The 24,119-nt window shown below is 40.9% G+C and overlaps 1 protein-coding gene across 2 annotated transcripts in view; it reads left to right on the forward strand.

Annotated features, from left to right (window-relative positions):
* PARN (poly(A)-specific ribonuclease) overlaps positions 1-24,119 on the forward strand; it is a 136,932-nt gene that overhangs the window by 97,399 nt on the left and 15,414 nt on the right. Inside the window, exons 22-23 of one of the 2 annotated variants that reach the window (XM_014610789.3) lie at positions 19,175-19,364; positions 22,342-22,359. In XM_014610789.3, coding sequence (XP_014466275.1) covers positions 19,175-19,364; positions 22,342-22,359 — 208 coding nt within the window. The remainder of the gene's footprint in view (positions 1-19,174; positions 19,365-22,341; positions 22,360-24,119) is intronic. The other variant, XM_006257847.4, reaches the window with a different exon arrangement.

Consider the following 24,119-nt stretch of genomic DNA (forward strand, 5'->3'; position numbering starts at 1 on the left):
TGACAATGCTGCACTCACTATCCATAAAGAAAGCCAAATACAAATATTCATAAATTGCCTCTCCCATGCTTACAGGAAGTTTGCCCTAACCATCAGCATCAAGAAGACTGTGGACCTAATGATGGCTAGAAAAAGGTATTTAGAGGCTTGCTTTTGGGAACTGGCTTATAGGTAAAGTAGATACACAGAACAATGGTCCAGGGCAACAGCAAGCATTAACTGATTTCTAAAAGCCTGGTTGTTGCACAGTTTCACAGCCTTCAAGGCAGACACGGATAGACGCATAGGCTGGGAAATTGTAGGCGTGTACCACACTGTTTCATAACATGAGATAAAGTGGCACCAGGTCACAGTGCCCAACTTGAGAGCCCTTGGGCTTTCTGATTTGGGGGAACAGATCAAATTAGGAGTATACCAGAAAAGCCCAAATATGTGCATGTGGCGGCCTTGTGAAACAAAGGAACATGCTGGCAGGACAGAATGTAGACAGTGTGACAGAAAGACCAGTCAGCAATGCCTATGGATAAAAAGTCAGGAGGGAAAAAAATACAGAAGGGATTTCACAGCAACAAGTGGTTGCTGTGAAACCCACAGCAGGGTTCCCCTCTCAGGGTTCCCTGAGAGGGGAACCCAAGGCACCATGGACCAACCTGTCATACCACCAACCTGTCTCATCCACCTCACGGGGGGGTGGGCCTCGGCCTTTGACGTCCAGGCTGCTGACTTCCAACATTTAAGAGAGAAACTCAGAGTGACACTTGTGTTCTGACCAGACGTACCTTGGCTCTGATGACAGCCCTGGAACTGATAGATATAGAATTGCTTGTATTATTCTTACCTGATATCACTATGTATCAATAAAACTTGCCTATTATCAACATCACAGTGCTAAATGGCTACTCAAATTATGACAGAAATATGACTGCAGGAAACAGCCTGTCAGTACAGTAGCCCCTAATGCCATTTACACCTGTGACTACTGTGGTAGGACCTGCAAGTCTAACATCGGTCTCTATGGCCTCAAGACAAAATGCAGCAGCAGTCAGTAGAATAGCTGTGATATCCACTGTCACTCGCAGATGAACAGATGCCATTAATTGTAATAGTAATACGATGTCGCAAATGTGTTACTTCACTTTTGCATTTTGTCCAATCTGTACCCATTTTTCAAATGGGTTAGTCCAGTGGTGCTCAACCTTTTTGGCTGGTGGGCTGGGTGGGCAGTTCCTAAGCTATCTGTGGCCTGGATCTGGCTGATGGTCCCAATCTGACTTGGGGCCGTTGTAGTAGGGCCCCACCCGGCCGCACAGGAGGAGACAGGAGGCATCTTGGCTCTAACCTGGCTGTGCAGAGAGGAGAGGAGGGCATAGCCTGGCCCCTTGGAAGTGAGGGGAGGGAGGAAGGGTGCATGGCCCAGCTTTGCAGTGGGGGAAAAGGCATGGCCCAGCCCTAGAAGGGGAAAGGGTGTCCCCCAGCCCTAACCTGCTATGCAGGGCTTAGGGTTTGGGAATTTGCAAGCAGGAGAAGGTGGCCATATTTATTGCCACTGGTTCCCTGCTGCCAAATGTCCTGATTTGTGGGGAGCCCTGCAGGCCTGATGCCTGTGGGTCCACAGACTGCATTTGGCCAGTGGGCCAGAAGTTGAGCATCCCTGTATTTAGTCTATTTCTCAGTTACAGTTGCAATCACTGAAGTATGTAAGCAGTGTAGAAATGTGAAATAGTTTGAATGCCTTTCAGTATTAAAGAAAGAACTGGATGTTTAAAGAATTTAATGCCTTTTATAACGAAGTCTACAGTTGAGTGCACTGTATGAAATATTTAATGGGTTCTACTGTCATCCATCTGTTTTCATGGCCAAGGGGAAATTTTTTTTAAGTAGCTACCTTGGAATGTCAAAATATTTATATTCAATATTTGAAACTGTGCACAATGTAAAGGGCACATATGGTGCCATTCTCATTCTTTTTCTAGTGTATGTTTGCATTCATTCAAATATGTGCCAAAAATTAACCTATTTTTTCTTATAATAAAAACCAATTTAACTCAAAATCATGAGTCACGAAAGCTACAAACCTACAGTTTATTTTGTAGGACAATATGGCAGGAGGTAAACTTAGTTAACTAAATTTTAGCAAAATGATCCATTATAAATTTGAGAAATTCAAAATGTATATGCAAGCAGTCCTCAGACTTATGACACAATTGATTCTTGGAAACCATACCTCAAGTCAAAACATCATAAGCTGGAACCAGTTTTTCCATAGGAACAATGTTATAAATGGGAGGTTGGTTCCTTTACAACACTGGATACAGCTGTCCACTTGGCAAATCCGGAAGGGGAGAGGGGAGGGAAGGGGTGTGAGGGGGCAGATCAGCGCCCCCGCACTGAAGGAGGGATTGGGACTGGGATGGGCTAGGGTAAGTGCTGCCCAGGTGGGAGGCATGGGGTAGGTGTATACCCCTGGATCGGAGTAGGACAGGCAGCAGAGCAGGGGCTATGGGGGGGCTGCAGCACCTGAAAATTTGCTGTAGCCTCCCCCATAACCCCTGCCACCCACCCAGAGCACAGTGCAGTGCTACCCTGGCCCCACCTGCCCCATGCATATCTGGGGGCACATGCCCACGGCCTGATGCCTTCCTGGAGGAGCGCAAGGAGAAGCAGGAGCCACCTGATGAGCAGCTCCTGGACCAGTGGTGCACAGCGACAAGAGCTGCCCCTCAGACAAGCTGCACCTTCATCCTGCCTCCCCTCCCCCACCCCCTGTCCTGGCTGGGCAGTGCTTGCCCCAGCCCCAATCCCTCCCTCACTGTGGGGGTGTTGATCTGCCCCCCCCCCCCCCCCCCCCTCCACACACACACCCCTTCTCTCCCCTTCCAGACTTACCAGCTGGACGCAGCTGTATGCAGCATCATAAAGTTTGAAACCCACATCGAAACCCTAAAACATGGTGCCAGGTTATAAAGATCATAAGTGCCGTTTGCCGTACTTGTAACTACGAGGACTGCCTGTAATGTTGTTTTTAAGAAATATACTTTAAAGATTCATTTACTATGCATAAAAGAAAATATTTGGCTAGATACAGTTTATGCTGAGTAAAATTTGTGTACTGCTTAAGAGCATACAAATGTAGTCCTACATTAATTACATTGTGATTGTTAGATATCATGTATGTCAGGAAACTTAAGCTACCCAAGTGTTACTTTTGGGGAAAATTGGGGGAAGGGAAGGAATAATGCTGAAAATTTCAATAATCGGACTAGATTTTACAACAGTCAGTTGCTATTTTTTATCCACACAACTTAAATAATACAAGCATGTGAAGAAACATCAGACAAGCAGCAACTTGTCATTTGGTAAAATGAGGCTGATCTGTTGTTAAAAGCTTTAATAATTCAGCAGAAATGGCTTTGTTCTTGTTTTTAAAAAGTCTCGATTTTCATTGCATTGAAATTCATTTTACATATTATTTTAAATTGACTTTGACTTAGGTTAAATATTGAAAAATGTATTTTGTTTTTCCTTTTTGTGGGGGTTTTAAACTTTATATAACAGATCCTCATTTCTACTGTGCTATCATGGAGTCCTGCCAGTCTTCTTTTTTTATTTTTTTAAGCATGTCTTATTTCATGACTCAAGGGACAGTTGTGCATCTGTCTCTTGGTCTCTGCACGTGCAAGCTTGAGTCAGAGAAGCTTACTTCCAAGAGACAATGTGGTAGGGCTGCACATGTGCCAGACTGTAAACTACAGCACCAATTGAGATGCTAGTAATATGCAACTGGTACTAGGATTTCTGGGGAGCATCTCTCTCAGTTCTGGCATATTGCAAGAGAATCTCATTCTTATTCTCTCGTTCTTAAGACTCCTGTGTTATGAGCTTAATATGATTTTGATATTTTCTATCTTTATTAGAAGCTTAATTTGGAGCTTTCTGGCTCCCTGCAGGCAGCCACACAACAATGTATTTTATAATCCAACCAATTTTTTTAAACTAAATCAGAAGCAAAAATAGGCAAGCAAGTCATTGGAATCTTATAGTTATCTTGAAATAACACAGTAGTATGAATTGCACAGTAGAAATTACTGTACAAACATATCTATTCAGAATATTTAAAATGTTAAGTGCAAGGATTAGCCTCAAAGTGAAAGCTTTAAAGACTATTCTCAATCCTGTTGGTATTATCTATCTGTATTGCTTTTTCCTTTTTTTTCTCCAGGTGGAGTGGCTTGCCCATTTCTCATGTGACTGCATAGGGGCACATAGGGATGGAATGCATAGAAAATGCTTGTCCATTTATGCTTTTGTAAGTGGTCAAGATATTTTTTCAATTCCTTCCCTTCCTGCAGGACATGATATGATGGAGGAGAAATTTGTGACATTAGCATTGGAGTTGTCAGTCAATCATGAAAAACTGTTCCATCTCTTATACCCATGTTTCTTCCGAAGAAATCTGTTCAGCACCTCTTGCTTTGAGTTAGTCTTTGTCTACCCAAGGCAATCCATAGCTCCTTGTTCTTGCTACTTCACTGACCATCTCATCATCAGGGCTGTGTGCAGTTTCAGTCACCAATTTGATTTGGCCCAATTTGGCAGCCGAATCTCCAAATCCGAATCGAATCAGGAGACCCTTTTAATCTCTCTGAATCGATTCAGAACCCTCCAAATCAATTCAGAGAGAGTTGATGATTTGGACATAGACACAGCTTTAAATGTTTTTTCTAAATACCTCTAGGTACCAGGTGGCTCATAAGCGCTGAGACGGTGGGGCAGGTGGAGCATCCCACAGGAGCGTGGGGGTGTTCCCAGGGCGCTCAGTGGCCAACCCAGAAGTGGACCAGAACCACTTCTGGTCCGCTTCCAGGTCCACCAGGGAGTACATGGGAGACCCATGACCCCAGCTCGGCAACTGGTGCCTCCTGGGTCTGGGGGGAGCACCTAGGGTCCACCCATAGCCAATTGCAAAGATGGCGGGACTGGGGGGGGATCCCCTGAACGCTTGGCAACGGATTCAGAAGCAGACCAAAAATATTTCCGGTCCACTTCCAGGTCCGCTGCCAAGCACGTGGGGGCCAGCCCCCCCACCCCCCCCCACTCCTGTGTGACGCTCCATCCGCTCCACCATTGCAGCTTTCACGCGCCTGCTACCTTGAGGTATGTAGAAAAAACATTTAAAGCTGTGTCTATGGCCCAATTGCCAATTCTCTGAATCGGCATTGAATCTTCAGATTTGGATTTATAGATTCATAGATTGTAGAGTCAGAAGGGACCACAAAGGATCATCGTGTCCGACCCCCTGCTCCTGGCAGGAAAGAGGACCGAAGTCATGTGACCCCAGCCAGATGACTATCTAGCCTCCTCTTGAAGACCTCCAAGTTAGGTAATAGTACCACATCTCTTGGAAACCCATTCCAGATTCTGGCCACCCTTACTATAAAAAATTTCTTCCTAATGTCTAACCTGAATCTACCCTCTACTAGTTTGTACCCATTATTCCTAGTTGCTCCTAGGGGCGCTCTGGTAAATAGCGCTTCTCCAATTCCCTGTTGTCCCTCCTTGATAAACTTACAGGCGGCTACAAGGTCTCCCCTTAGCTGTCTGTTGTGAAGGCTGAAGAGATCCAGATTCCTCAACCTCCCCTCGTAGGGTCTTGCATGGAGGCCACTAATCATATGAGTGGCCCTCCTCTGAACCCTCTTCAGATTCTCTGCATCCCTCTTGAAGTATGGCACCCAAAACTGGACACAGTACTCCAACTGAGGCCTGACCAATGCCACATAGAGGCAGAGCATCACCTCCCTCAATCTGTTGGTCATGTATCTGCTAATGCGTGATAAGGTGTGATTGGCCTTGTTGATGGCTTCATTACGCTGCTGGCTCATGTTCATCTTGGAGTCAGCTATGACTCCAAGATCCCTCTCAGCTGGTGAGCTTCTGAGGAGGTCATCCCCCAACCTATAGGTGTGCTGGGGATTCTTCCTCCCTAGGTGGAGTACCTTACATTTATCTTTGTTGAATTGCATCCTATTTCGTTCTGCCCATTGATCCAACCTGTCCAGATCGGCCTGTATCTGCTCCTTGCCCTCTGGTGTGTTAACTTTGCCCCATAACTTGGTATCATCTGTGAACTTGGAGAGGGTGCTCTCCACACCCTCATCCAAATCGCTGATGAAGATATTAAATAACACCGGTCCAAGGACTTAACCCTGCGGGACCCCACTATCCACCTCCTTCCAGGCCGAGAACGACCCATCCACCACCACTCTCCGGGTTGGTGCCCGTTGGCCACCCGCCTGACACGGTAGACATCCACTCCACAGCCTGCTAGCTTCCCTATGAGAATAGGATGTGAAACTGTGTCGAAGGCCTTCTTAAAATAATCCGGGTAGATGGCATCAGCCTCAGCTCCTGTGTCAAGGCAATGTGTGATCTGGTCATAAAAGGCTATAAGGTTTGTCAGGCAGGATCTACCTATGACAAACCCGTGCTGGTTTCCTTTCAGCATAGTTTCCCTTGCTGGGCTTTTGCAAATGCACTCTTTGATTTTGTGCCCCCCCCCCCCCCCCCCAGTATTTTCCTAAGGATAGAGGTTAGACTGACTGGCCTAAAGTTATCTAGCTCATCCCTTCTCCCCTTCTTAAAAATGGGCACCACATTGGCCCTTTTCCAGTCCTCAGGGACCTGGCTGGAGCACCATGAGTACTCGAACAGCCATGCCAGCGGCTCAGCTATGATACTGGCCAGTTCCTTCAGCACCCGTGGATGGAGGTCATCCGGGCCTACTGACTTGTACCCATCCAGCCCTTCCAAGTGCTCCTTAACTAAGTCAGCACAACCTTTCAAATCCAAATCGAATACGGCCTGTTTCGCACATCATGACTGTCTTCTGTTTTTCTCTCCTGTATTGTTCTGCTACACAGATTTTGGATGGGAGCTCTGACCCATCTAAGGTTGAAGTTGAAGTGCCTGCTAAGGCGGTGAAAGAGAGTTGATGTTTTTGCCATAGGCAAAAAGTAAAATTGTTCCCATCTTGCAAACTTTTGTCCATCTTTATTCATATTTTCAGTTAAGCTCAAACCTTTGAACCATGGCATTAAGGAAACAAATAGTTTTCGCTTTTCCATCCAGAGGACAATTAAGTATAAATGGATATATTGACTCGAGTTTGTTGTACTTTATTGTGCCCTGTCAACCCTGTGGATTCTGATCAGGAGACTTAATATATGGGTGAGGATTCAAATAGTGCAGTAAAATTAGTGAGCTGATCTTTTACCAGAATGGTCTAAAACCTAGGAAAACCCTTCATTGTATAAAGAAGCAGAGAGTTCTTTTGGTAGTTTTTTTTGGTAGTAATTTATTTCACTTTGATATGGCTGGCCACAGTACAGACCACTGTGTACCTCTTCTAATCACTGTTAATGTTTTCTATTAATATTCTGATTGGCATTTTTAAATTTTATTTTTATTAATTTTTTAATTAATCCAATTTACATGGTATTAATTTCCAATTTAATACCTGAGGGCTAACATTTTTGGCAGGCCTGCCACAAATTAGCCCTGCATCCTCTCTGTGTGTTGTTCCAGTTTGCTTTCTCTGTCTGGTCTGCTGCTCTGCTTCCTGTTCCCTGCAGATTTCCTGCTCTGCTTTCTGCTTTATTCCTTGTCCTCCCTGCTCTGCCTTTTGCTTCCTGCCCTATTTGCTGCTCTGTGCCACACACATAGGCTGTAGCCTGTGCCACAGATTGGCCACCCCTGCTTTAGATCACCAAAAGCATTTGGTAAAGTTCTAACTTCTTGTTATTAGGTTCATTGTGAGATTGGAGACAATATTTTAACTCTTGCAAGAGGAGCAGCAGAGCCATGCGTCCCTAACCCTAATTACGTAAAATTACTAAAATCCTGAAGTAGGGCAGTGATTTTTTTGGAATGATATTTGTACCAAGATAATAAGCAGAAGTTACTTAGCCACCACACTTCCTTATAATTTTCTCCTATCAAAGCAAATCAGTGTGCCACCAAATGAATCTTTGTTTCCCTAAACGAAGTTTAAAGACAAAAAAAGCATAAGAACTTCCTACAAAAGAAGGTATTCATGAAGTATGCTTATGTGTAAATGAACACAATAGACAGCAGACATGATGTACATAATAGGAAACGTGCTTGCAACATCCCTATTACCAGGGTGAAAATAGAATTTCTGAATTTCTGTTTGGAACTGGCTGGGGCAGTTTCAGTGACAGTACGCTGGTAAAATGACACATTGCATAGCAGTCAGGAAAAGTAAAGTTCTGTTACCAGCTGTAGGTTCAAAAGAAAAGTTTTCACACAACACTTACTTATTCTTTGTAAAAGTAGAGTAGTGTAGTAAATTGTTCGTCAAACAGTTGTCTTGATCTTGTTTTTCATGGTTTTGCACATGGATAAGCAATCTTACTAGCTTTTCAGATTGCAGGTTTTGTATGGGGACTAACAGAATCACTTTGCTTAGATGAAAGCTTTAGATTTTAAGATCTATTTTTCTCCTACTGATTAGTGATTGAACTCCCTTGCAGGAGAGATTCTTGTTAAAGTGATAAGTGCTTAATCTTCCTAGTTGTCATTGGTTGTGATCCAATGTGTGGTTGGGAGATATTTTTGAAGAGCTTTTGAATACAAAGTGTTCTTTCTCAATTCGTAGTAGTGTGGGACCTGGTTCTTTTCCTAGATTGTTCTGAGCTGTATTAAGTGGCATTAAATAAAGACTAAACAATTTAAATGAGTCCATTTAAAATTCAAGTTCTCTAGTTTGTCACCTATGTTTAAACTGAAGAATGTCAGTGGGGAAAATTCCACTAAAGATTCTACTGGTTCAGTTTTGCCAATGATAAAACTACTCAGAAACTGTAGAATGGACAAATCTCCAATAGTGTCTAGCTTTTTTCTTTTCCCTTTGTGCCAATTAAACCTGCCCTTTAGGAGGCTTAATTGATAGTAGTAGAATGATATGATGACATGAGTTTTTTTAAATTATTTTTATTATTTTCAAAGGATTCAGATACGTTTTAGTTTCTTATCTGGCTCCCTAAAAGTCAACACACAGAGTGCTGGAGAAATAATTTAAGGACTTAATTCAGAAGAGACTTTTAAAAGGATTTCTTTTTAATAAAAAAAAGTAGAGCTTTTAATTTTTGTTTTTGTTGGCTGTTGCTAAGCATAGTAAAACCAGAAATAAAGCCTAGTTTCAAAGGATGATATTCAATAAAATAAAAGTTCTAAGGAGCTTAATCCAAATCTTTAAGTGTTATGGGCATAGGAAGGATTTAATTAATAAATACATTACTAAAATCATTACAACAGTCTGTTTTGTATTATGTTTCACTGTTTTTTAAGATTAGGTAGTTTTATCAGCTGTCTGTAAATCAGTGCGTGTTATCAGCACAGACTAAAAATTTAATTTACAGGAAAAAACCTTTTCCAAAAATGACTGCATAAAACAAATATTTGAATTCTGTTTTCAGGGGATTCTCCGTCTTGGACTTTTAGTTGAATGATTCCCCAGAACCTATTTAGAAATAAACTTTTATTGCATTTTTGACATTTCCTTTTCTCTGTTTTGGTTTACATAAAATTCCTTCTATTGACAGATCTATGTTCATAAATAATGGCTATATTAAGTTAAAATTTTAGTTCCTTTTTAAAGTGAACATGTAGTTGTTGCACAGCTCTGGTATAGCTTCCTCAGCAAAACCAGGTTACTGTGTTTTTACCTAAGCACATTAGACCTTTGCTCATCTAACCTTCCTTTAAGCTGCCCCGATTCTTTATTGAGAAGGGCAGCATATAATTTGAATGAATGAATAATCTGAGTTGGCTATGACAGTTTCTTCCATTAATATGCCTAGCGCACTTTCTGGGAGCAAGCTCTTTTACCACTTCATGGAAAAGGGCACCATAATAGTTGGACCTACTAGACTCCTCAGTATGTTAAGCTCATCCTTTTCCAGAACTTCAGTCTTTTGAAAGATCTGGCTTGACAGTTCACTTCTTCAGGGATGCAGTATTTTGAAACGGGTTTTATAGAACTTTGAAAAAAAACTTACTTCCTGTGCCAGTTAAAAAGGGTTTATTACAGATCTAGACAAATCAACAGAATTTGGATTAATTTCCTTGTATCAGTTTCCTTATGGGCCAAGTTGAGTGACTTTGAGCTGGACCATGAACTTGATTGGGGTAATGGACCCTGGACCCCTCCTTTCCTCTTCCCCCTCTCCCCCCTCCTATCCCCACCAATGCGGGATCCAGCACCCATTCCAGTTGCTTCAGGACCTATATTTCTTGGAGCAGCTGGGCTGGGTGCACCGTATACAATGTGGATCCTGGTGTGGCTGGAATGGGAACCATAGGTGGCGCAGTCCAGCCAGGGCAAGTGCCTCATGTAGTGCAGATTCCAGAGCTCCTGTTCTGGCTGCTCTGGGAGCAGCACTGTATTCAGTGCTGCCAGCAGTTGGTTCAGGACTGTACCACTTGCATCACCTGCTTTAGTCTGTCAGGACCTCTGCTGCATGTAGTGCCTGTGGGCACCACGTACAGCACTGGCCCTGCACTGGCTGGAACAGGTGCTGTGTGTGTCATGTGGAAGTACCTGGGGAAGGTGTCTTGTGCAGTGCAGTTCCTGGAGCCACCAGAGCAGGAGATGCATTCAGAATGCAGTCTGGGCCCTGCCTGCTGGGCCTGGCTGGGTCATGTCAGTTCAGACTCAGGGGCAGCACTGGGGGCCAGATAACAGGGCTTCATGGGCTGGAACTGACCCTTGGGACATGTTTGACACCACTATGCTAGAGTATCTGCAGAGGGTTAAATTGCGATCCACAGGGTTTGTGGCACAGCTGCCAGAGTTTCTAGGTAGGTATGGTACAAACCCAGGGGATTTGCCTCTTGCCTCCACATTCCCATCTTCCAGCCCATGAGAAGTCCTGTAGTCTGGATTTCTCTCATGAGGACTGTTACAGTTGGACATCTCTGGGTTAAGGTATTCTCCTTTAAGAAGCCAGAAGTTCTCTTCTCCCTTGCCATCTTCCACATGGCTTTTCTTACAGATCATGAAGTCTCTCACCCTTAAACTGGGTTTTCTTCTGTACTTCTGCCCAGGTTCTCTCATTATCAGAATGGTGGGTTGGTGACTTCATTATAACATCAAGCTGCCTTTTCCAGGGGACCTTCAAATCCAATGGTCATCATCTTCCACTAGGTGATCTGGTTACTTAGCTAGGGTTCAGATGGAAAAATACTGGTATACCATGGATACTGTCCAAATTGAGGTATTTTCATGAAAAACTTCAATCGCTAGTCCAATGTGGAAGTATAAAACAACAAGTAAAGGAAAATAAATGCCATATTTAGAATGGAATTTGAACTTTGATACATAAGCATAAAGCAAACAACATTTATATGTATAAATTCTTTAAGTTTTCACAATATTTTTAGTCAGTTTTGAGAGTAATTTTCAATTGGGCTAGCACATTGATGTTTAGTGTTCAGATTCCAGCCTTTGAAGGTTCTCAGCAGATCTCCTCATAAGTAGTACCCTTCCAGCTTTTTTTATTGTAGTGGAGTCTTGTCATGATGTATATTTTAGCCAAATACTTAACTTTATTTTCCAAATATATATTTAGAAGAACATTTTATTAATTTTGCCCTTGATAAAACTGGTAGTGTAAATATCTCAGAAGAACTTATATGTATACATATCCAAGAATTTTCTTGCGATGACCATCATGAAAGAGTTTGAGAGAGAAGTGTGGCGTTGAACTCCTTAATGATGGTCATCACAAGAAAATTGAATTGACACCTGAATTTCCAGCAGTATGAACATGGTCAGTGGCATACTGTTTATGTTGGTATTTTGCAAAATGCTTTTTTTCAAACACATTTAAAAAATTATTTGCATTAAATATACCATAAAACTAAAATAAAAAGCTTGCTAACACCATTTTCTATAATTTAGTTCAATGGTGCCCAAAATTCCTGGCCTGCAGGCTGGATGAGTAATGCCCCATCCATTCATGGGGTGGATGTGGCTGGTGGCCCAGATCTAGCTGGGCAGAGGGGGATGAGGCCTACCTCCTATCTGGCTGCACAGGACTTGGGAATTTGGCAGCAGGGGACGGGTGGTACTGCTTCCTGACTGCCAAATTTCATGACTTGTGGGGAGTCCTGCAGGCTGGATGCCATGGCTCTGCTGGCCAAATTTGGCCCATGTGCTGGGGGTGAGAACCCTAGCTTAGTATTTGAGGGGAAAGGCACACTTAATAATATTTTAATAAAAATGTTCTTAAAAAAATCTATCAGAACAGAAGTCTGTGAGGATTTCTGTTATAATGTGAATCTTTTGTGGGTCAGTGCTTGTGCTGAGCTATAACCAATATTATGGGGTTTTGGCATCTGTCATGGATAAAGTTCCTCTCCAAATTGCTAAATAATTGGAATAGACTGATCATTCTGGTCTTAACTTCTAGACTGGAAATGTGTGTATATATTTCAGGCCATATCCTCTACAAACTTATTTTTTCTTTTTAAAAGATTTATAACTCATTAGAGACAGATGCTATAATTCAGGTTAAGAATGGTTTCCATCAGAGTTAAGCTCTGGGTGCCTGTACACAAGCATGGAAGCTGGTCCAGTGCAGTGCAATTACAGCGTGCCAGAGGAGACTCAATTAATCCAGTCTGCAGGAGTGTGGTAATTACTGTGCTCCATCCAGCCTCTGCGTCTCGTGTATCATCATCCCCGCGTTTCAAAATGGCAGCAGGAGCGCTTGAACTAAAGCTCGTCGAATGAAGTGGGGGACACTGATACACGAGATGCTGTGACACTTTAATTAGTGCCGGCCCCCCACCTCACACCCCTGGAGCACGTGTAAAAGTACCCTGTGTTCTCCATGACCAGTGAGAATCTTGCTAGGAAAATTTACTACCAATTTCTTGACTGCAGATCAAACCAAGGCTCTTCCCTTTGATGCTTTTAGGATTGTCATTATTTAGAAAATAGATTGAAAAGTGTGTGTCCAATCTTGTTTAGATTTTTAAATTAATATCCCAAAGAATTCTCTGTTCTGTCCTTGTTTGGTTTCACCACTCAATGGGCATGTCTAAACTTACTTTAATATTTGCTTTAAGAAGTAGTAAATGACTGTGGCGCATGGTTATTTTTAGCAGCTGCGTCACAGTAGTGATGTGCTATAGTGAGGTAGCTCATTGCTATGGCAGCATAGTGTCAGCATCACAATCTGTGCCCGCAAACACTATGTCACCGTAGCAATGATCTGTGTTGCTGTAGCATGTCGTTACAGTGACGTAGCATCATGTGTAGATGCACCCAGTTTCTATGCTTTTCCTTTCTCCTTGAGGGGAAGTGGGCATTTGAGTACTTCACCTTTTAACTAATTCTCTGACAATGTCCATCTAGTATGAGGCTAGAAAACAGACTCTCTCTCCCCCTCTCTCTTAAAGAGAGTTTTCAGCTTCTTTTTTGATTGCGAGTCTTCCATGGAAATGCTGATACAGACTTAGAAATGTAAATATAGTACTAGTGAAACATTAATAGACAGTAAACAGGGTAGATAAAAATCAACAATTTTTTTAAATAAAAATTTGATTTATTTTTGTTTAATTATATATTTTTTTTTTATTTTTTGTCAAGATGTTATTTTTTTAAAAGCAACCTATATAAAGCTATCTTAAATTAAAACTATGTTAAAGGTCAAAGATATCATCCTGGAATAGGGATTATAACTTCTAATTATATACTACTTGAGACAATATATTCATATAACCTTCTTAGAAAAGTTTTATAAATAGGTCACAACAGGCCATGGACTGTATAAGGGGCCTAATCTTATGGGGTCCCAGAGGCTTCTCTATAGATTAGTAAAGATTAACGAAAACCACTCTACCCAATGGGACTCAGTGCTCAGTCTAGAAGATCCCATGAAGCATCTCTGTAATGCTTAGTTTCAGTTCTCAAATTGTGGATTTGTGTCTCCAGAGATAACATCCATGTTAACAGCAGAATATGGAGATGAGAGCTAACAGACCTGATTTACCTACCCATCAGCCCTATTGTCTCTCTGCAAGTTTATATACAAAGTCAAGCCCTTACCTCTCTAAAAGTGCAAAGTTTCAAGTTAAATGAATAGAGGATTGTTGGGGGTGGAGTAGATCTGGACAAGGAGGAGGAGTCTGGAGATAAGTGCAAGGAGGGAAGGAAGCGGCAGTAGAAACAAAAGAGAAACATTTTGAGCAGGATATTCTAGAAGTCTTGAGGGATACTCCATTGATTTGAGACCTAGTGAGGGAATGGTATGGTAGAAAGGGAAACCTATCAACAAGAATATACTTTTTGTAGAAAACAATTAAATCAAGGCTTCCTGGCCTTTTAAATCAAATCCACCCTGATAGTAAATGACTAGACTTTTTGAGAAATGACATTGCCTCTATCAGTAGCAGGAGCTGGGCTTTGAGGGCGGATTCTCCTGTTCAAATATTGTTTTCCCCTTTTATTTTACAAGGTGATAGAAATTCATATAGATGGTAGAGAGATGTAGCAAAGGGAGTAAAATCAAAACTTACAGATTCAATCCAAACATTTCATGCATTCTAAAATACTGTAGTGAGCAGGCCTTGAAAAAGTTCTGCTTACCATAGGCAAAAGAGACTTTTTCTTGATCAGGAGAGGAGACCTATGAAGTTAGTTTTTAAATACTCATTATGGTTATCAGGATAGCCCTCAATATAAAGATGTAAACTGATGCAGTACAATCTCCCTGAGTCAGTAGAAAGCTCCAGGGCATATGCCTCTTAAACTTTATTTGACAGCAGTGAAATTAAGATGGTCAAAAACCTTGTGGACTGTCATGGAATAATAAGCTGTTATATTATCAGGCTTCTTTTGGGAAAGCTGCAAGCAAAAATCAAGTTAGGCACTAGGGAAATTATAGTGTAGGAAAAATGACAAGACTCTGATCCTTCACCCAGTTTTCATTCCATAATAGGTATTCTTACTAAAAACTAGAACTTTACAAGTAAGACCTCATAAGGAGCAATCAGATGCTTGGCCAAAACAAATATATCTGCTTCCTTTCCTTTATCCACTGAATTTATACTTGTCAAAGGGTAAATTAGCAAGATTTATTCTTTTATAACCCCGACTGCTAATTGCACACTTACCAGATGTTCAGCAATTTTTCCTCATTATTTTATTAAGGATAGAAATAGCTTATGGCATGGGACAGTTGTTGATAGTAGCTTTCTTCTTTCATGAAGAACTATAATTTTAATCCCCAGCCTTGATTGCAGCCAATACCCATTGGTTCTGAGGAAGACTTAAAAAAAACAAACCCAAAATAAAACCAGGAACAGCGGCCACAAACTGATAGAGAGTAGATTTAGGCTGGACATCAAAAAGAACTTCTTCACCGTTAGGGTTGCCAGAATCTGGAATGGACTTCCAAGGGAGGTGGTGCTCTCCCCTACCTTGGAGGTCTTCAAGAAGAGACTGAACAAGCACCTGGCTGGGAGTCGCATGCCCCTGCTCTTTCTCCTGCCATGGGCAGGGCGTCAAACTTGATGATCCATTGAGGTCCTTTCCAACCCTAGCATCTGTGGAAAAAAAACAAAACCAAACCCTGACACATGTAGCAGGAAGAGGGGCAAAATTATCTAGCCTCATGTGGCAACAAGTAAAGGCCAGAAGCACGAGAAAGGAAACTCCCTGTCGACAGGGAGAGACTGGGAACTGGAACTGGCCGTACAGGGGAATCTGGAAGATGGACAGTGAACCTGGAGGGGAAGACTTGCTGAGTAAGGAGACTGGGACTGGGAGAAGGAACCAGAGGTGAGGAAGAGATGACATGTGGGGGATGTAGACGGCATGGGAAAGTCATGGCAGAAAGAAAGAAGCTTGGGGGAAATGAACAGAACTGCCCATTTAGAACACACTCCTTTTCAGGGCCTGAAATGAAAGCTAAAATTTCCAATTCTCTCCATTCCGATTTCGTGAAATATCTGTGAATACTGTTGGCAGTATGTCTCATTCCCTGCAAATAGGCCCACATTGTTAATAACAAACTATTATTGCTGTAAGTTTCTGTACTAGCTCAAGGCAGCTTGAGCTCCTAGTGTAGATTACTTTTATTAATGTTTGTGGAGCACTGTATGTTGTAATGATGTGTGTTGTGGAAAGGTCTACACGGAAAGGAATGGTTTTCATTGCACACTCTTCAAGCCAGCTCTTAAGGAAAGCCAAGGGTATATACAATGAACGGCAAAGCTGAAATATATTGAATAGTTTATAATTAATCTCTGTTCAAATGAGGCAGGGTTCTGTGTTAAAAATAGTGATAGTCTTTAATAACAAGAGCACGAATATAAGGGATAAAGTTAAGGTTTCACAGATAACCTTTATTATGACATTTCCTAACTTTGAGTGCTTGATTTTTGCAACCTTTGATGCATTTTTGCAATTGTAATATAAGCTATATATCATTAGTGGTATTTTTATCCACACTTTGCATTTTGTGTAGTTTAGCTGTAGAATAACCTTGTGTATTTATTATGCTTGGTATTATCAGTAGCACTGTCTGTCAGGATTTTGTTTTGAACAAGGGCAATGACTTGGTGAAAGAAAATCTTTGTATTTGTGCACATTCCTTTTGGATCGCTCATCCGTAGTCAGTCTGCTAAATAATCTGCACAGTGAGATGCGGTGGTCTAGAAATGATCTTCATAACGTAGTGTGATGTTTGCAATTATGGCTTGCAGATCTAGTTTTCTGTGCAACTTAAAACTGGTAAAGTAAGGCAAATTTAACACATGAGGGGCAGAGAACAGTCTTTTCACGCAGCAAATTGGAGCAAGCCCTTTGTAAAAATGAATCCACTAGGATTTTCTTGGGTTGACAGTGCATAGTGGGTTCTCTCTAGAGCAGTCGAGGCCAAACTTTTTAGTAGGAGTGCCACAAATTAGCTGTACACCTTCCCTGACTGCCACTCTGATTTTGATTGGCTGCTCTGCTTTCTTCTTCCTGCTTGAAATGCTGCTTTGGTTTCTGCTTCCTGCCCTGTGCTCCCTGCTCAATGTGCTGCTCTGCTTTATTCTCCTTGCTCAATCTGTCACTATGCTGCCTGTTGCCTCCACAGTCTGCCACAAAGAGGATTCCTAGGCCACTTATGACATGCATGTTTCAGGTTGGCCATCCCTGCTGTTGGCAAGTATGTGGGGGTTATGCCAGAGTGAAGAATACTGTTTTAAAAGCTTTACAGCTGATAGTTGCAACTTATTATAAAGAACCTCCCTACTTTACTATAGCTTCTGAAGATCATATAAGAAATTAATCTGTGGTAAAGTTCTTAACTGTCTGCATATTCATTTTAACTATTCAACAACTAACATATTATATTGTTCTCTGCATAACATTTCTGCATGGGTTGCAATAAAACAGGCACAACTACAAAGGGAGTGGATTTTTCTTTTATTTAGAAATGTTAACTTTTATATGCAATTATTTTTTTAGAAAAATCTTAATTTGGCAGCCATCTGTGACATCTTCCTCACTTTTGCACAGATTTTGTACTGGTGTGAGGAAGTGTGGGACATTAGATTAATTTCTTACAGACGTTCTGTCTTTGACTTTTAAATTGCATCCAAAGGATTAAACTAATTCTATGGTTGGTATATAACCTTGGAGCTAAAATTTTGAATGATACAGATCCTGAAGCTTTGTAATGCATGAGAAACTTAATGAACACATGTATGTAGTGGTATTACTGTTTCTTTTGCTGCTACAAAAATTCTAAAAACTTTCATTAATCAGATTCTGATACAACTATTCCTGAGGTCTCTGGCATAATCTGCATATGGCTTTGTATTCTAATTAAGTTTTAAAAGGCTTTTCCTTTATCTAGATTATTCATATGCTACATGCGTCTCATGGGCCATTCATTGCATGTTACGCTAAATATTTCTAGAAGATGCCCTTGTCAGTCTTGACAAAAATAAAAAGTTCTGCCACTGTTTTACACCACATTCTGACCCGAGTTGGACTATGATGTTGGGCATTACTGCCTTCAGTATATTGGCTAACAGTAATATAAAATGGTCAGTGTTAAAACTAACTACATGCCTATTTCAACCAAAAGTAGAAAGTTGGATAAAGAGTTTCAATAGAACAACTTTGTTCCTCTAAAAGACTGGAAAAGGAATAACAAGATTTTAATTTTAAACTTCACTGAATTTCAAATGCATAGGTTGAGTGTATGAAACAAGTGCGCTCTCTCTCTCTCTAGATATGTAGATATATAGATATATCTCTATATATAGCTTGCTTTCAGACAGTTAAGCTAGAAACAGCAGAGGACACCAGTTGACAGCCAATTCATTTTGCTGATTCACCCATTATAGTGATGGCCTCAGGCCAGAGCTTGCCTTGCAGATTAAAGGCTGAGAGCTGAAAAGCTTCTGGGACTTGGAGGAATGTTGGTAAATTGTTGCTGGGTGAAGGCAAGCAATGAAAGTGGGTTTTCAGAGTGATCATAATTCTGGGTGTGTTGAGAAATGCCTGCACCATAAAATAGGATACAATGTTTTAGCTAATTAGAGTTTTAACAGTAGAAAGATATAATGTGAACAAGTGGGTGCTAGTTAAGAATGTCTCTTCAGTGGATATTTTATGTAATACAAAGTACAACTCAAACCTGTTTTTCAGTAATCAGACTGAGTTTTGGCAAAGGTTTTGCAAATGTAGTCTTTTCCTGGCAGAATTGCAAAATAAACCTGCAGGGTTAAGTAATAAAACTTATAGGAAAAAAATACTCAGAGTGTTTTCTTGCCAACATGCAATTTGGAAGAAGGTTTTAACTGAAGAATTGCTTTCTCATTAACAAATTTCTTCAATTAAATTAACCCCATGTTTAGGAAGTACTAGGAATAAATAACTGTACAGATATTTTGTCATGGGTATAAATGTGAATCAAGATGGTACAAATTTTTCTCCCCATTAACAATGCACTTTTGAATTGATTATATTGACAGCAAACTGTTCACTGATTCCCCTTTTTTAAGCAAGTTCTTTCCAGTGAGAGATGGCTATCTTTTTAAAGGTAATTTTGTATATAATGTTCAATTCTCTTCTTCCCCATAGCTGTAAACACCAGCAGGTACGCTGAAAGTTATAGGATCCAGACCTATGCAGAATATGTTGAGAAAAAACATGAAGAGAAACGAACAAAAAGAAAATGTACAGAAGATAGTTGGAAGGAGATGGAGAGAAAACGATTAAAAACTCAGTGCACACCATACATTTCCCAGAGTCGGTACTACTGTGTTAACAGGTGAGACTTTTTCAGAATTAGTGTTATCTTTGTTGCAAGTATATGAAAAAAGCAGCTTTCATGCAGATTTTCCTTTATTTAATGCCTAATGCTGATATGACTTGAGCAAGCAAGTTGGTCACTGTTTCTCTAAAGTCTGCATATGGAAATGAAGCTGACCATAAATCCAGCCATTTCCCACTGTTTTCAGTTAAATTAAAGCCATGTTCATAGACTTGGAGGTAGTTTGTGTTCTAATGGCTAAAACAAAGTAGAGATGATATGAAGGGTGTCTATAGACCCTAAAATAGGAGCAACATGAGGGAGAGGGCAGTGGGTAGACTTAAGATTTGCAGGGACTGGTTTGAAGGAGTAAAGCTATTGCATGGCAGTTCTTCAACCCGATGGGAAGAGCAATCCCTAGTCACCAGCCAAGGTGGGTGCAGTTTCACTAACAAATTGATCAAGATTCATGGGATTTTGGTGCCTGCAGGAAAAACACTCATACTGATATGTTTGGAAGCTTTGCTCCTCTTCTCGTTTAGGACTGGACAAATAGGTAGAGGTTGTGTAAGAGCTTTAGCCTCAGACATTGTCACACAACTTCCCTGCTACCTGCTATCCTGAGGCTTCTCTGCCTGGGAATTGAGATGAGGGAAAATTAGAAATGTTGCTTAAATCCTAGAGAACAGGTCTTGGACAGCACAGATGAAGGAGAATTAAAGTAAAAATAAGCTATTTTGAACTGTTTGGGCTGATATAAATGCTATATTTTTAAAAATTGGAAATTATTGTAATTGCTTTGTATTTTTATATATTGATTTAAATTTTTTCAAGGAAATTAGGATTATTTAAAATTGCAGTTGAAGTATTTTCAGTGTAAAAAGCTTTTCTTGCATTAGGGTGTTTCCAGACTCTAACAATATGTTGTAAAGACGTTAGTACATGTAAAGCTGTTTGCAACCTTCACAAATATTTACTGAAAAATAATTGGGAAATTGGCACAAAGGTTGGTTTGTTTGTGGGGGGGTTTGGATGGTAATCATTCTTATTTTCAGCTGTATTTTATAGGCATTTTTCCAGGGAGAATGTAAGGGAAAGATCAAAGTGGGAGGGAAGAGTCAGGATATATGAAGGTAGTACCCTACTCCTTGGTAAGAAGAGACTAAGAGGAATCATTTATGCAGCCAGGAAAGGGAACACATTTATTTCTGTGCCCTAAAAGGTCTGTCTCTACCTGTTTTCCAACTATTTAAGTTGGTCTAATAAAAGATATCAAATTCACCCAAAGAACCTTGTCTCTCTCCCACCTGAAACTATTGCACATGCATTGATGGCAAAAGTGGATAGTAAAAGTTGGGGGGGAAAAATATTAGGTCTTTAAAAATCATTCTTTTGGTGCCAGTCACTATTTGGGATGGCTTGACTCATAATATTTGATCTTTTTGAGATTTCCAAATATACACACACACACGTGCCCTTAAGTGCCTCTATCTGTTGGAAACTTGCTGCACTCTCATTCTATACTCAGTGACTTTTTGATGTTTTATGCCTGACTTTTTCATGGTGAAAGCATAAGGCAACATACATACTCTGAGACAGTTCCAGCTGAACAGTTATAATGGAAGGTTGTATATTGAAAAGTCACCAGATTTATGCTTCAGAAGAAGTGGACAAGCATAATGGAAAGCCTTGTTGGCTTTGGTTGAGCCTATAGTGAAGTTTTAAGTGTGGCTATGAATTATGCTCTTAAATAGTATACTGAGTCAGGAAATTTGTATTCTGATCCTGGCACAGCAAGTTGCTGTAACCTTCACCTCTGTGCCTTTCTTTCTCAGCTTTGTTTTCTCTTTTTAAGATTGTGAAAGCCTCCCTCATCTGAAAAATTCACAGTGTTTGTACAGTGCAGTCTGAGGTCTTTTGGGGACTCAGTGTTAGTGTAATTAATGTTATATCTGAGTATATTTGTCCTTAAAGTCACTTCTTTACTTTTTCTCAGAGTCCTCTAACTTTGTAAAATGTTGAGGCACTGTAGGGCTGACAGTTTAGCAGGAAAGCAGAAGGTAGTTGTAGTTGACTTGGAGCTACTAGACTTTGCTTCCTCCTTCCTGTGAACATTATGATCCTGCAGCTTCCAAACTCCTTGCCTCCTATGAATGTGTATATTGTGACTAAAACGAGCTTGCACAGTAAGAACATCCTTAAAAAGGCCCCGTTTTTCAATGTAGTAAACCATCTACAATATAATGTGTACAACTAAATACAGGTGTCACTTTGATAGACCCTGTCATGCTGGGAGTTTAAAAGTTTGAGAGAGAGAGAAGAGCCTGGTCATGAAATGTGCGTCAAATGCAGTTGATTTAATCGTTTTTTTCGGGCAGGTCTTCCTTATATGAATTAAACACTGTAGAGAGTTGAAGCACTCTTGAGATTTCCATGGGGACTGAAGGATTAGATGAAACAGCCCTTTGGACTAGAGCTATTGATTTAACGCTTAGCCATTTACCTGCTTTTAAGGCCCTCTTTTGAAGGATGGTTGTACATCTAGGTCACTACAATTTCTAAACAATTAAACAATACAAAAATGTAATTGTTTTGTTTTGCTTTTTATCATTTCCAATATAATGGAAAATTGAGTTCCTAGTGCTAATATAAGGACTGGACATAAAGAGATTAGGTTTTTATATTAAATAAATAGAACCTCTAGCTCTACGCCAGCAATACTCAAACTTTTTGTACTGTGGGTTGGATCTGGTCTGTCCACGGGTTAGATCCAGTTGGTGGGCCAGATCCAGCGTGTGGGGTGGGCTCAGCAGGACCTGATCTGGCTGTGCAGAAAGTAGGGATATGGCATGGCCCTGACCCAGTCTTATGTGGCTTGGAGTTTGGCAGCGAGCAGGGATAGCAGTACTAATTGCTACTGCTTCCCCAAAAATTCTTGAAACTTTTATTCATTTTGTTAGACATCAAAGTTTGCTCTTTTGTCTTTCCTTTTCAGACCATCAGGATGGACCCAGTATGTATATAGTTGAAAATATTATGTTATGAACCATTTGGGGTTGGAGTAGTGGATTGACTCGACACCTTCCTACGTGAAAATCCTGGTGGTACCAAGAATGCTGTGTTCAGGAGTAGAAATAGAGCTACTTTCTTGTAATAGTTTTATGTGTCTACACCAATTTTTTCGTAAATTGACAAGTTTACCACATCGTTTACTACTAGGGAACTCAACTGGAATAACCACTTTCTTCACGATAAAGCCTTGTTCCATCCACTTTATCCATTTGTGAAATGTTGAGTATCCCTTATGAAACATAAAGGTTTTCGTTATATTACTAATTAGCATTCTGCCATTGTGAATTATTTTTAACATGCCAGTCTAATTTATGAATTCATGCTATGATGGAAAGGACTACTCATAAACTGCTGTAGCTACTGACCAAAACACTTGATATTTAATATCAATTGAAAATAATTGGGCGGGGCGAGAAATATCAGGCAAAGATTACACTTACACTTCTAATCTGAATAAATTACTTATTCCATCAATGCATGACTAAGGAACCTTCCACAAGAGAAGGCCGAGAGGTGATCTTGTGGCTGCCTACAAATTCATTAGGGGGGCGCAACAAGGAATCGGAGATGCTCTGTTCACCAGGGCACCTCTTGGGGTAACAAGGAACAATGGTCACAAACTGACAGAGAACAGATTTAGGCTAGACATCAGGAGAACTTCTTCATGGTAAGCGTGGCCAGAATTTGGAATTGCCTTCCAAGGGAGGTGGTGCTCTCCCCTACCTTGGGGGGGGGGGGGGTCTTTAAGAGAAGGCTGGATAGGCATCTGGCTGGGGTCATCTGACCCCAGCACTCTTTCCTGCCCAGACAGGGGTCAGACTCGATGATCTGTTGAAGTCCCTCCCGACCCTAGCATCTGTGAATCAATCTTCTATGATGTAGCAAAACAAGTAAAATATACTTGTTGCATGTGTTTGTAGACTCAGCTACAGCTCCCTCAGCTGGATACTACTGAGATGGCTGTGTTTGAGTCTTAACGAACTAAGGCCGTAACTATTTTTTGGTGTGAGCAAACTATATTTTAATTCTTTGGCCTTCCTGGGCACCGACTAACTGACCCTTTGTGGAAACAGGACCTCCAGGTCACCTGTTTTGAGACCCATTGTAGCTTAAAGAAATTCTTTCCCAAAACACCATTCTTGTGGGTGGGACTCTTAGGGGACACGTGGTAGTTCAAAGAGACAGATTTTGTAAGGATTCTAAAAGCAAAGCCTTTCTTCACTTCACAGGTGTGTATGTTCTTTCCTGAGTAGTCTTTAGTATTTAGGTCAGCTTAGGCCAGAGTCCTCTGAGAAGTCATGATTTTTCCCTTTCTGCAACTCTGGAGTTTTCCTTCACATCATGTAATTTTTGCTCCTCTGTCTAAGTCTCCTCTCTTTTTTTTTTTTTTTAGACAGTAGCTGAGACACTTTCTTTGGTGACCCTTAGATCAACCTCATCCTGTGATTCACTGCCTACTTACAGGCTTGAAGAACTCATTTGCCCCAGGCAGTAGCTAGCTGGCTTTGTTCAAGGATGTGTTTTTGAATATACGCAGTCACCAAAGTTTTAACTGCTTCCCTTTTTAACCATGTGCTACTGGAATTTCAGTCCAACATGGAGGTAAAAAGAAAGGAAAAGCAACTACATTCCCTTTCTGACATGGAGTTTGTATTGGATGCACACAAAGTACCCATTATTAAGGACCTACTTAACTTGCAG

This window comes from Alligator mississippiensis, chromosome 13 (genome assembly GCF_030867095.1).
Source record: "Alligator mississippiensis isolate rAllMis1 chromosome 13, rAllMis1, whole genome shotgun sequence".
In the NCBI taxonomy this organism is placed as follows: domain Eukaryota; kingdom Metazoa; phylum Chordata; order Crocodylia; family Alligatoridae; genus Alligator; species Alligator mississippiensis.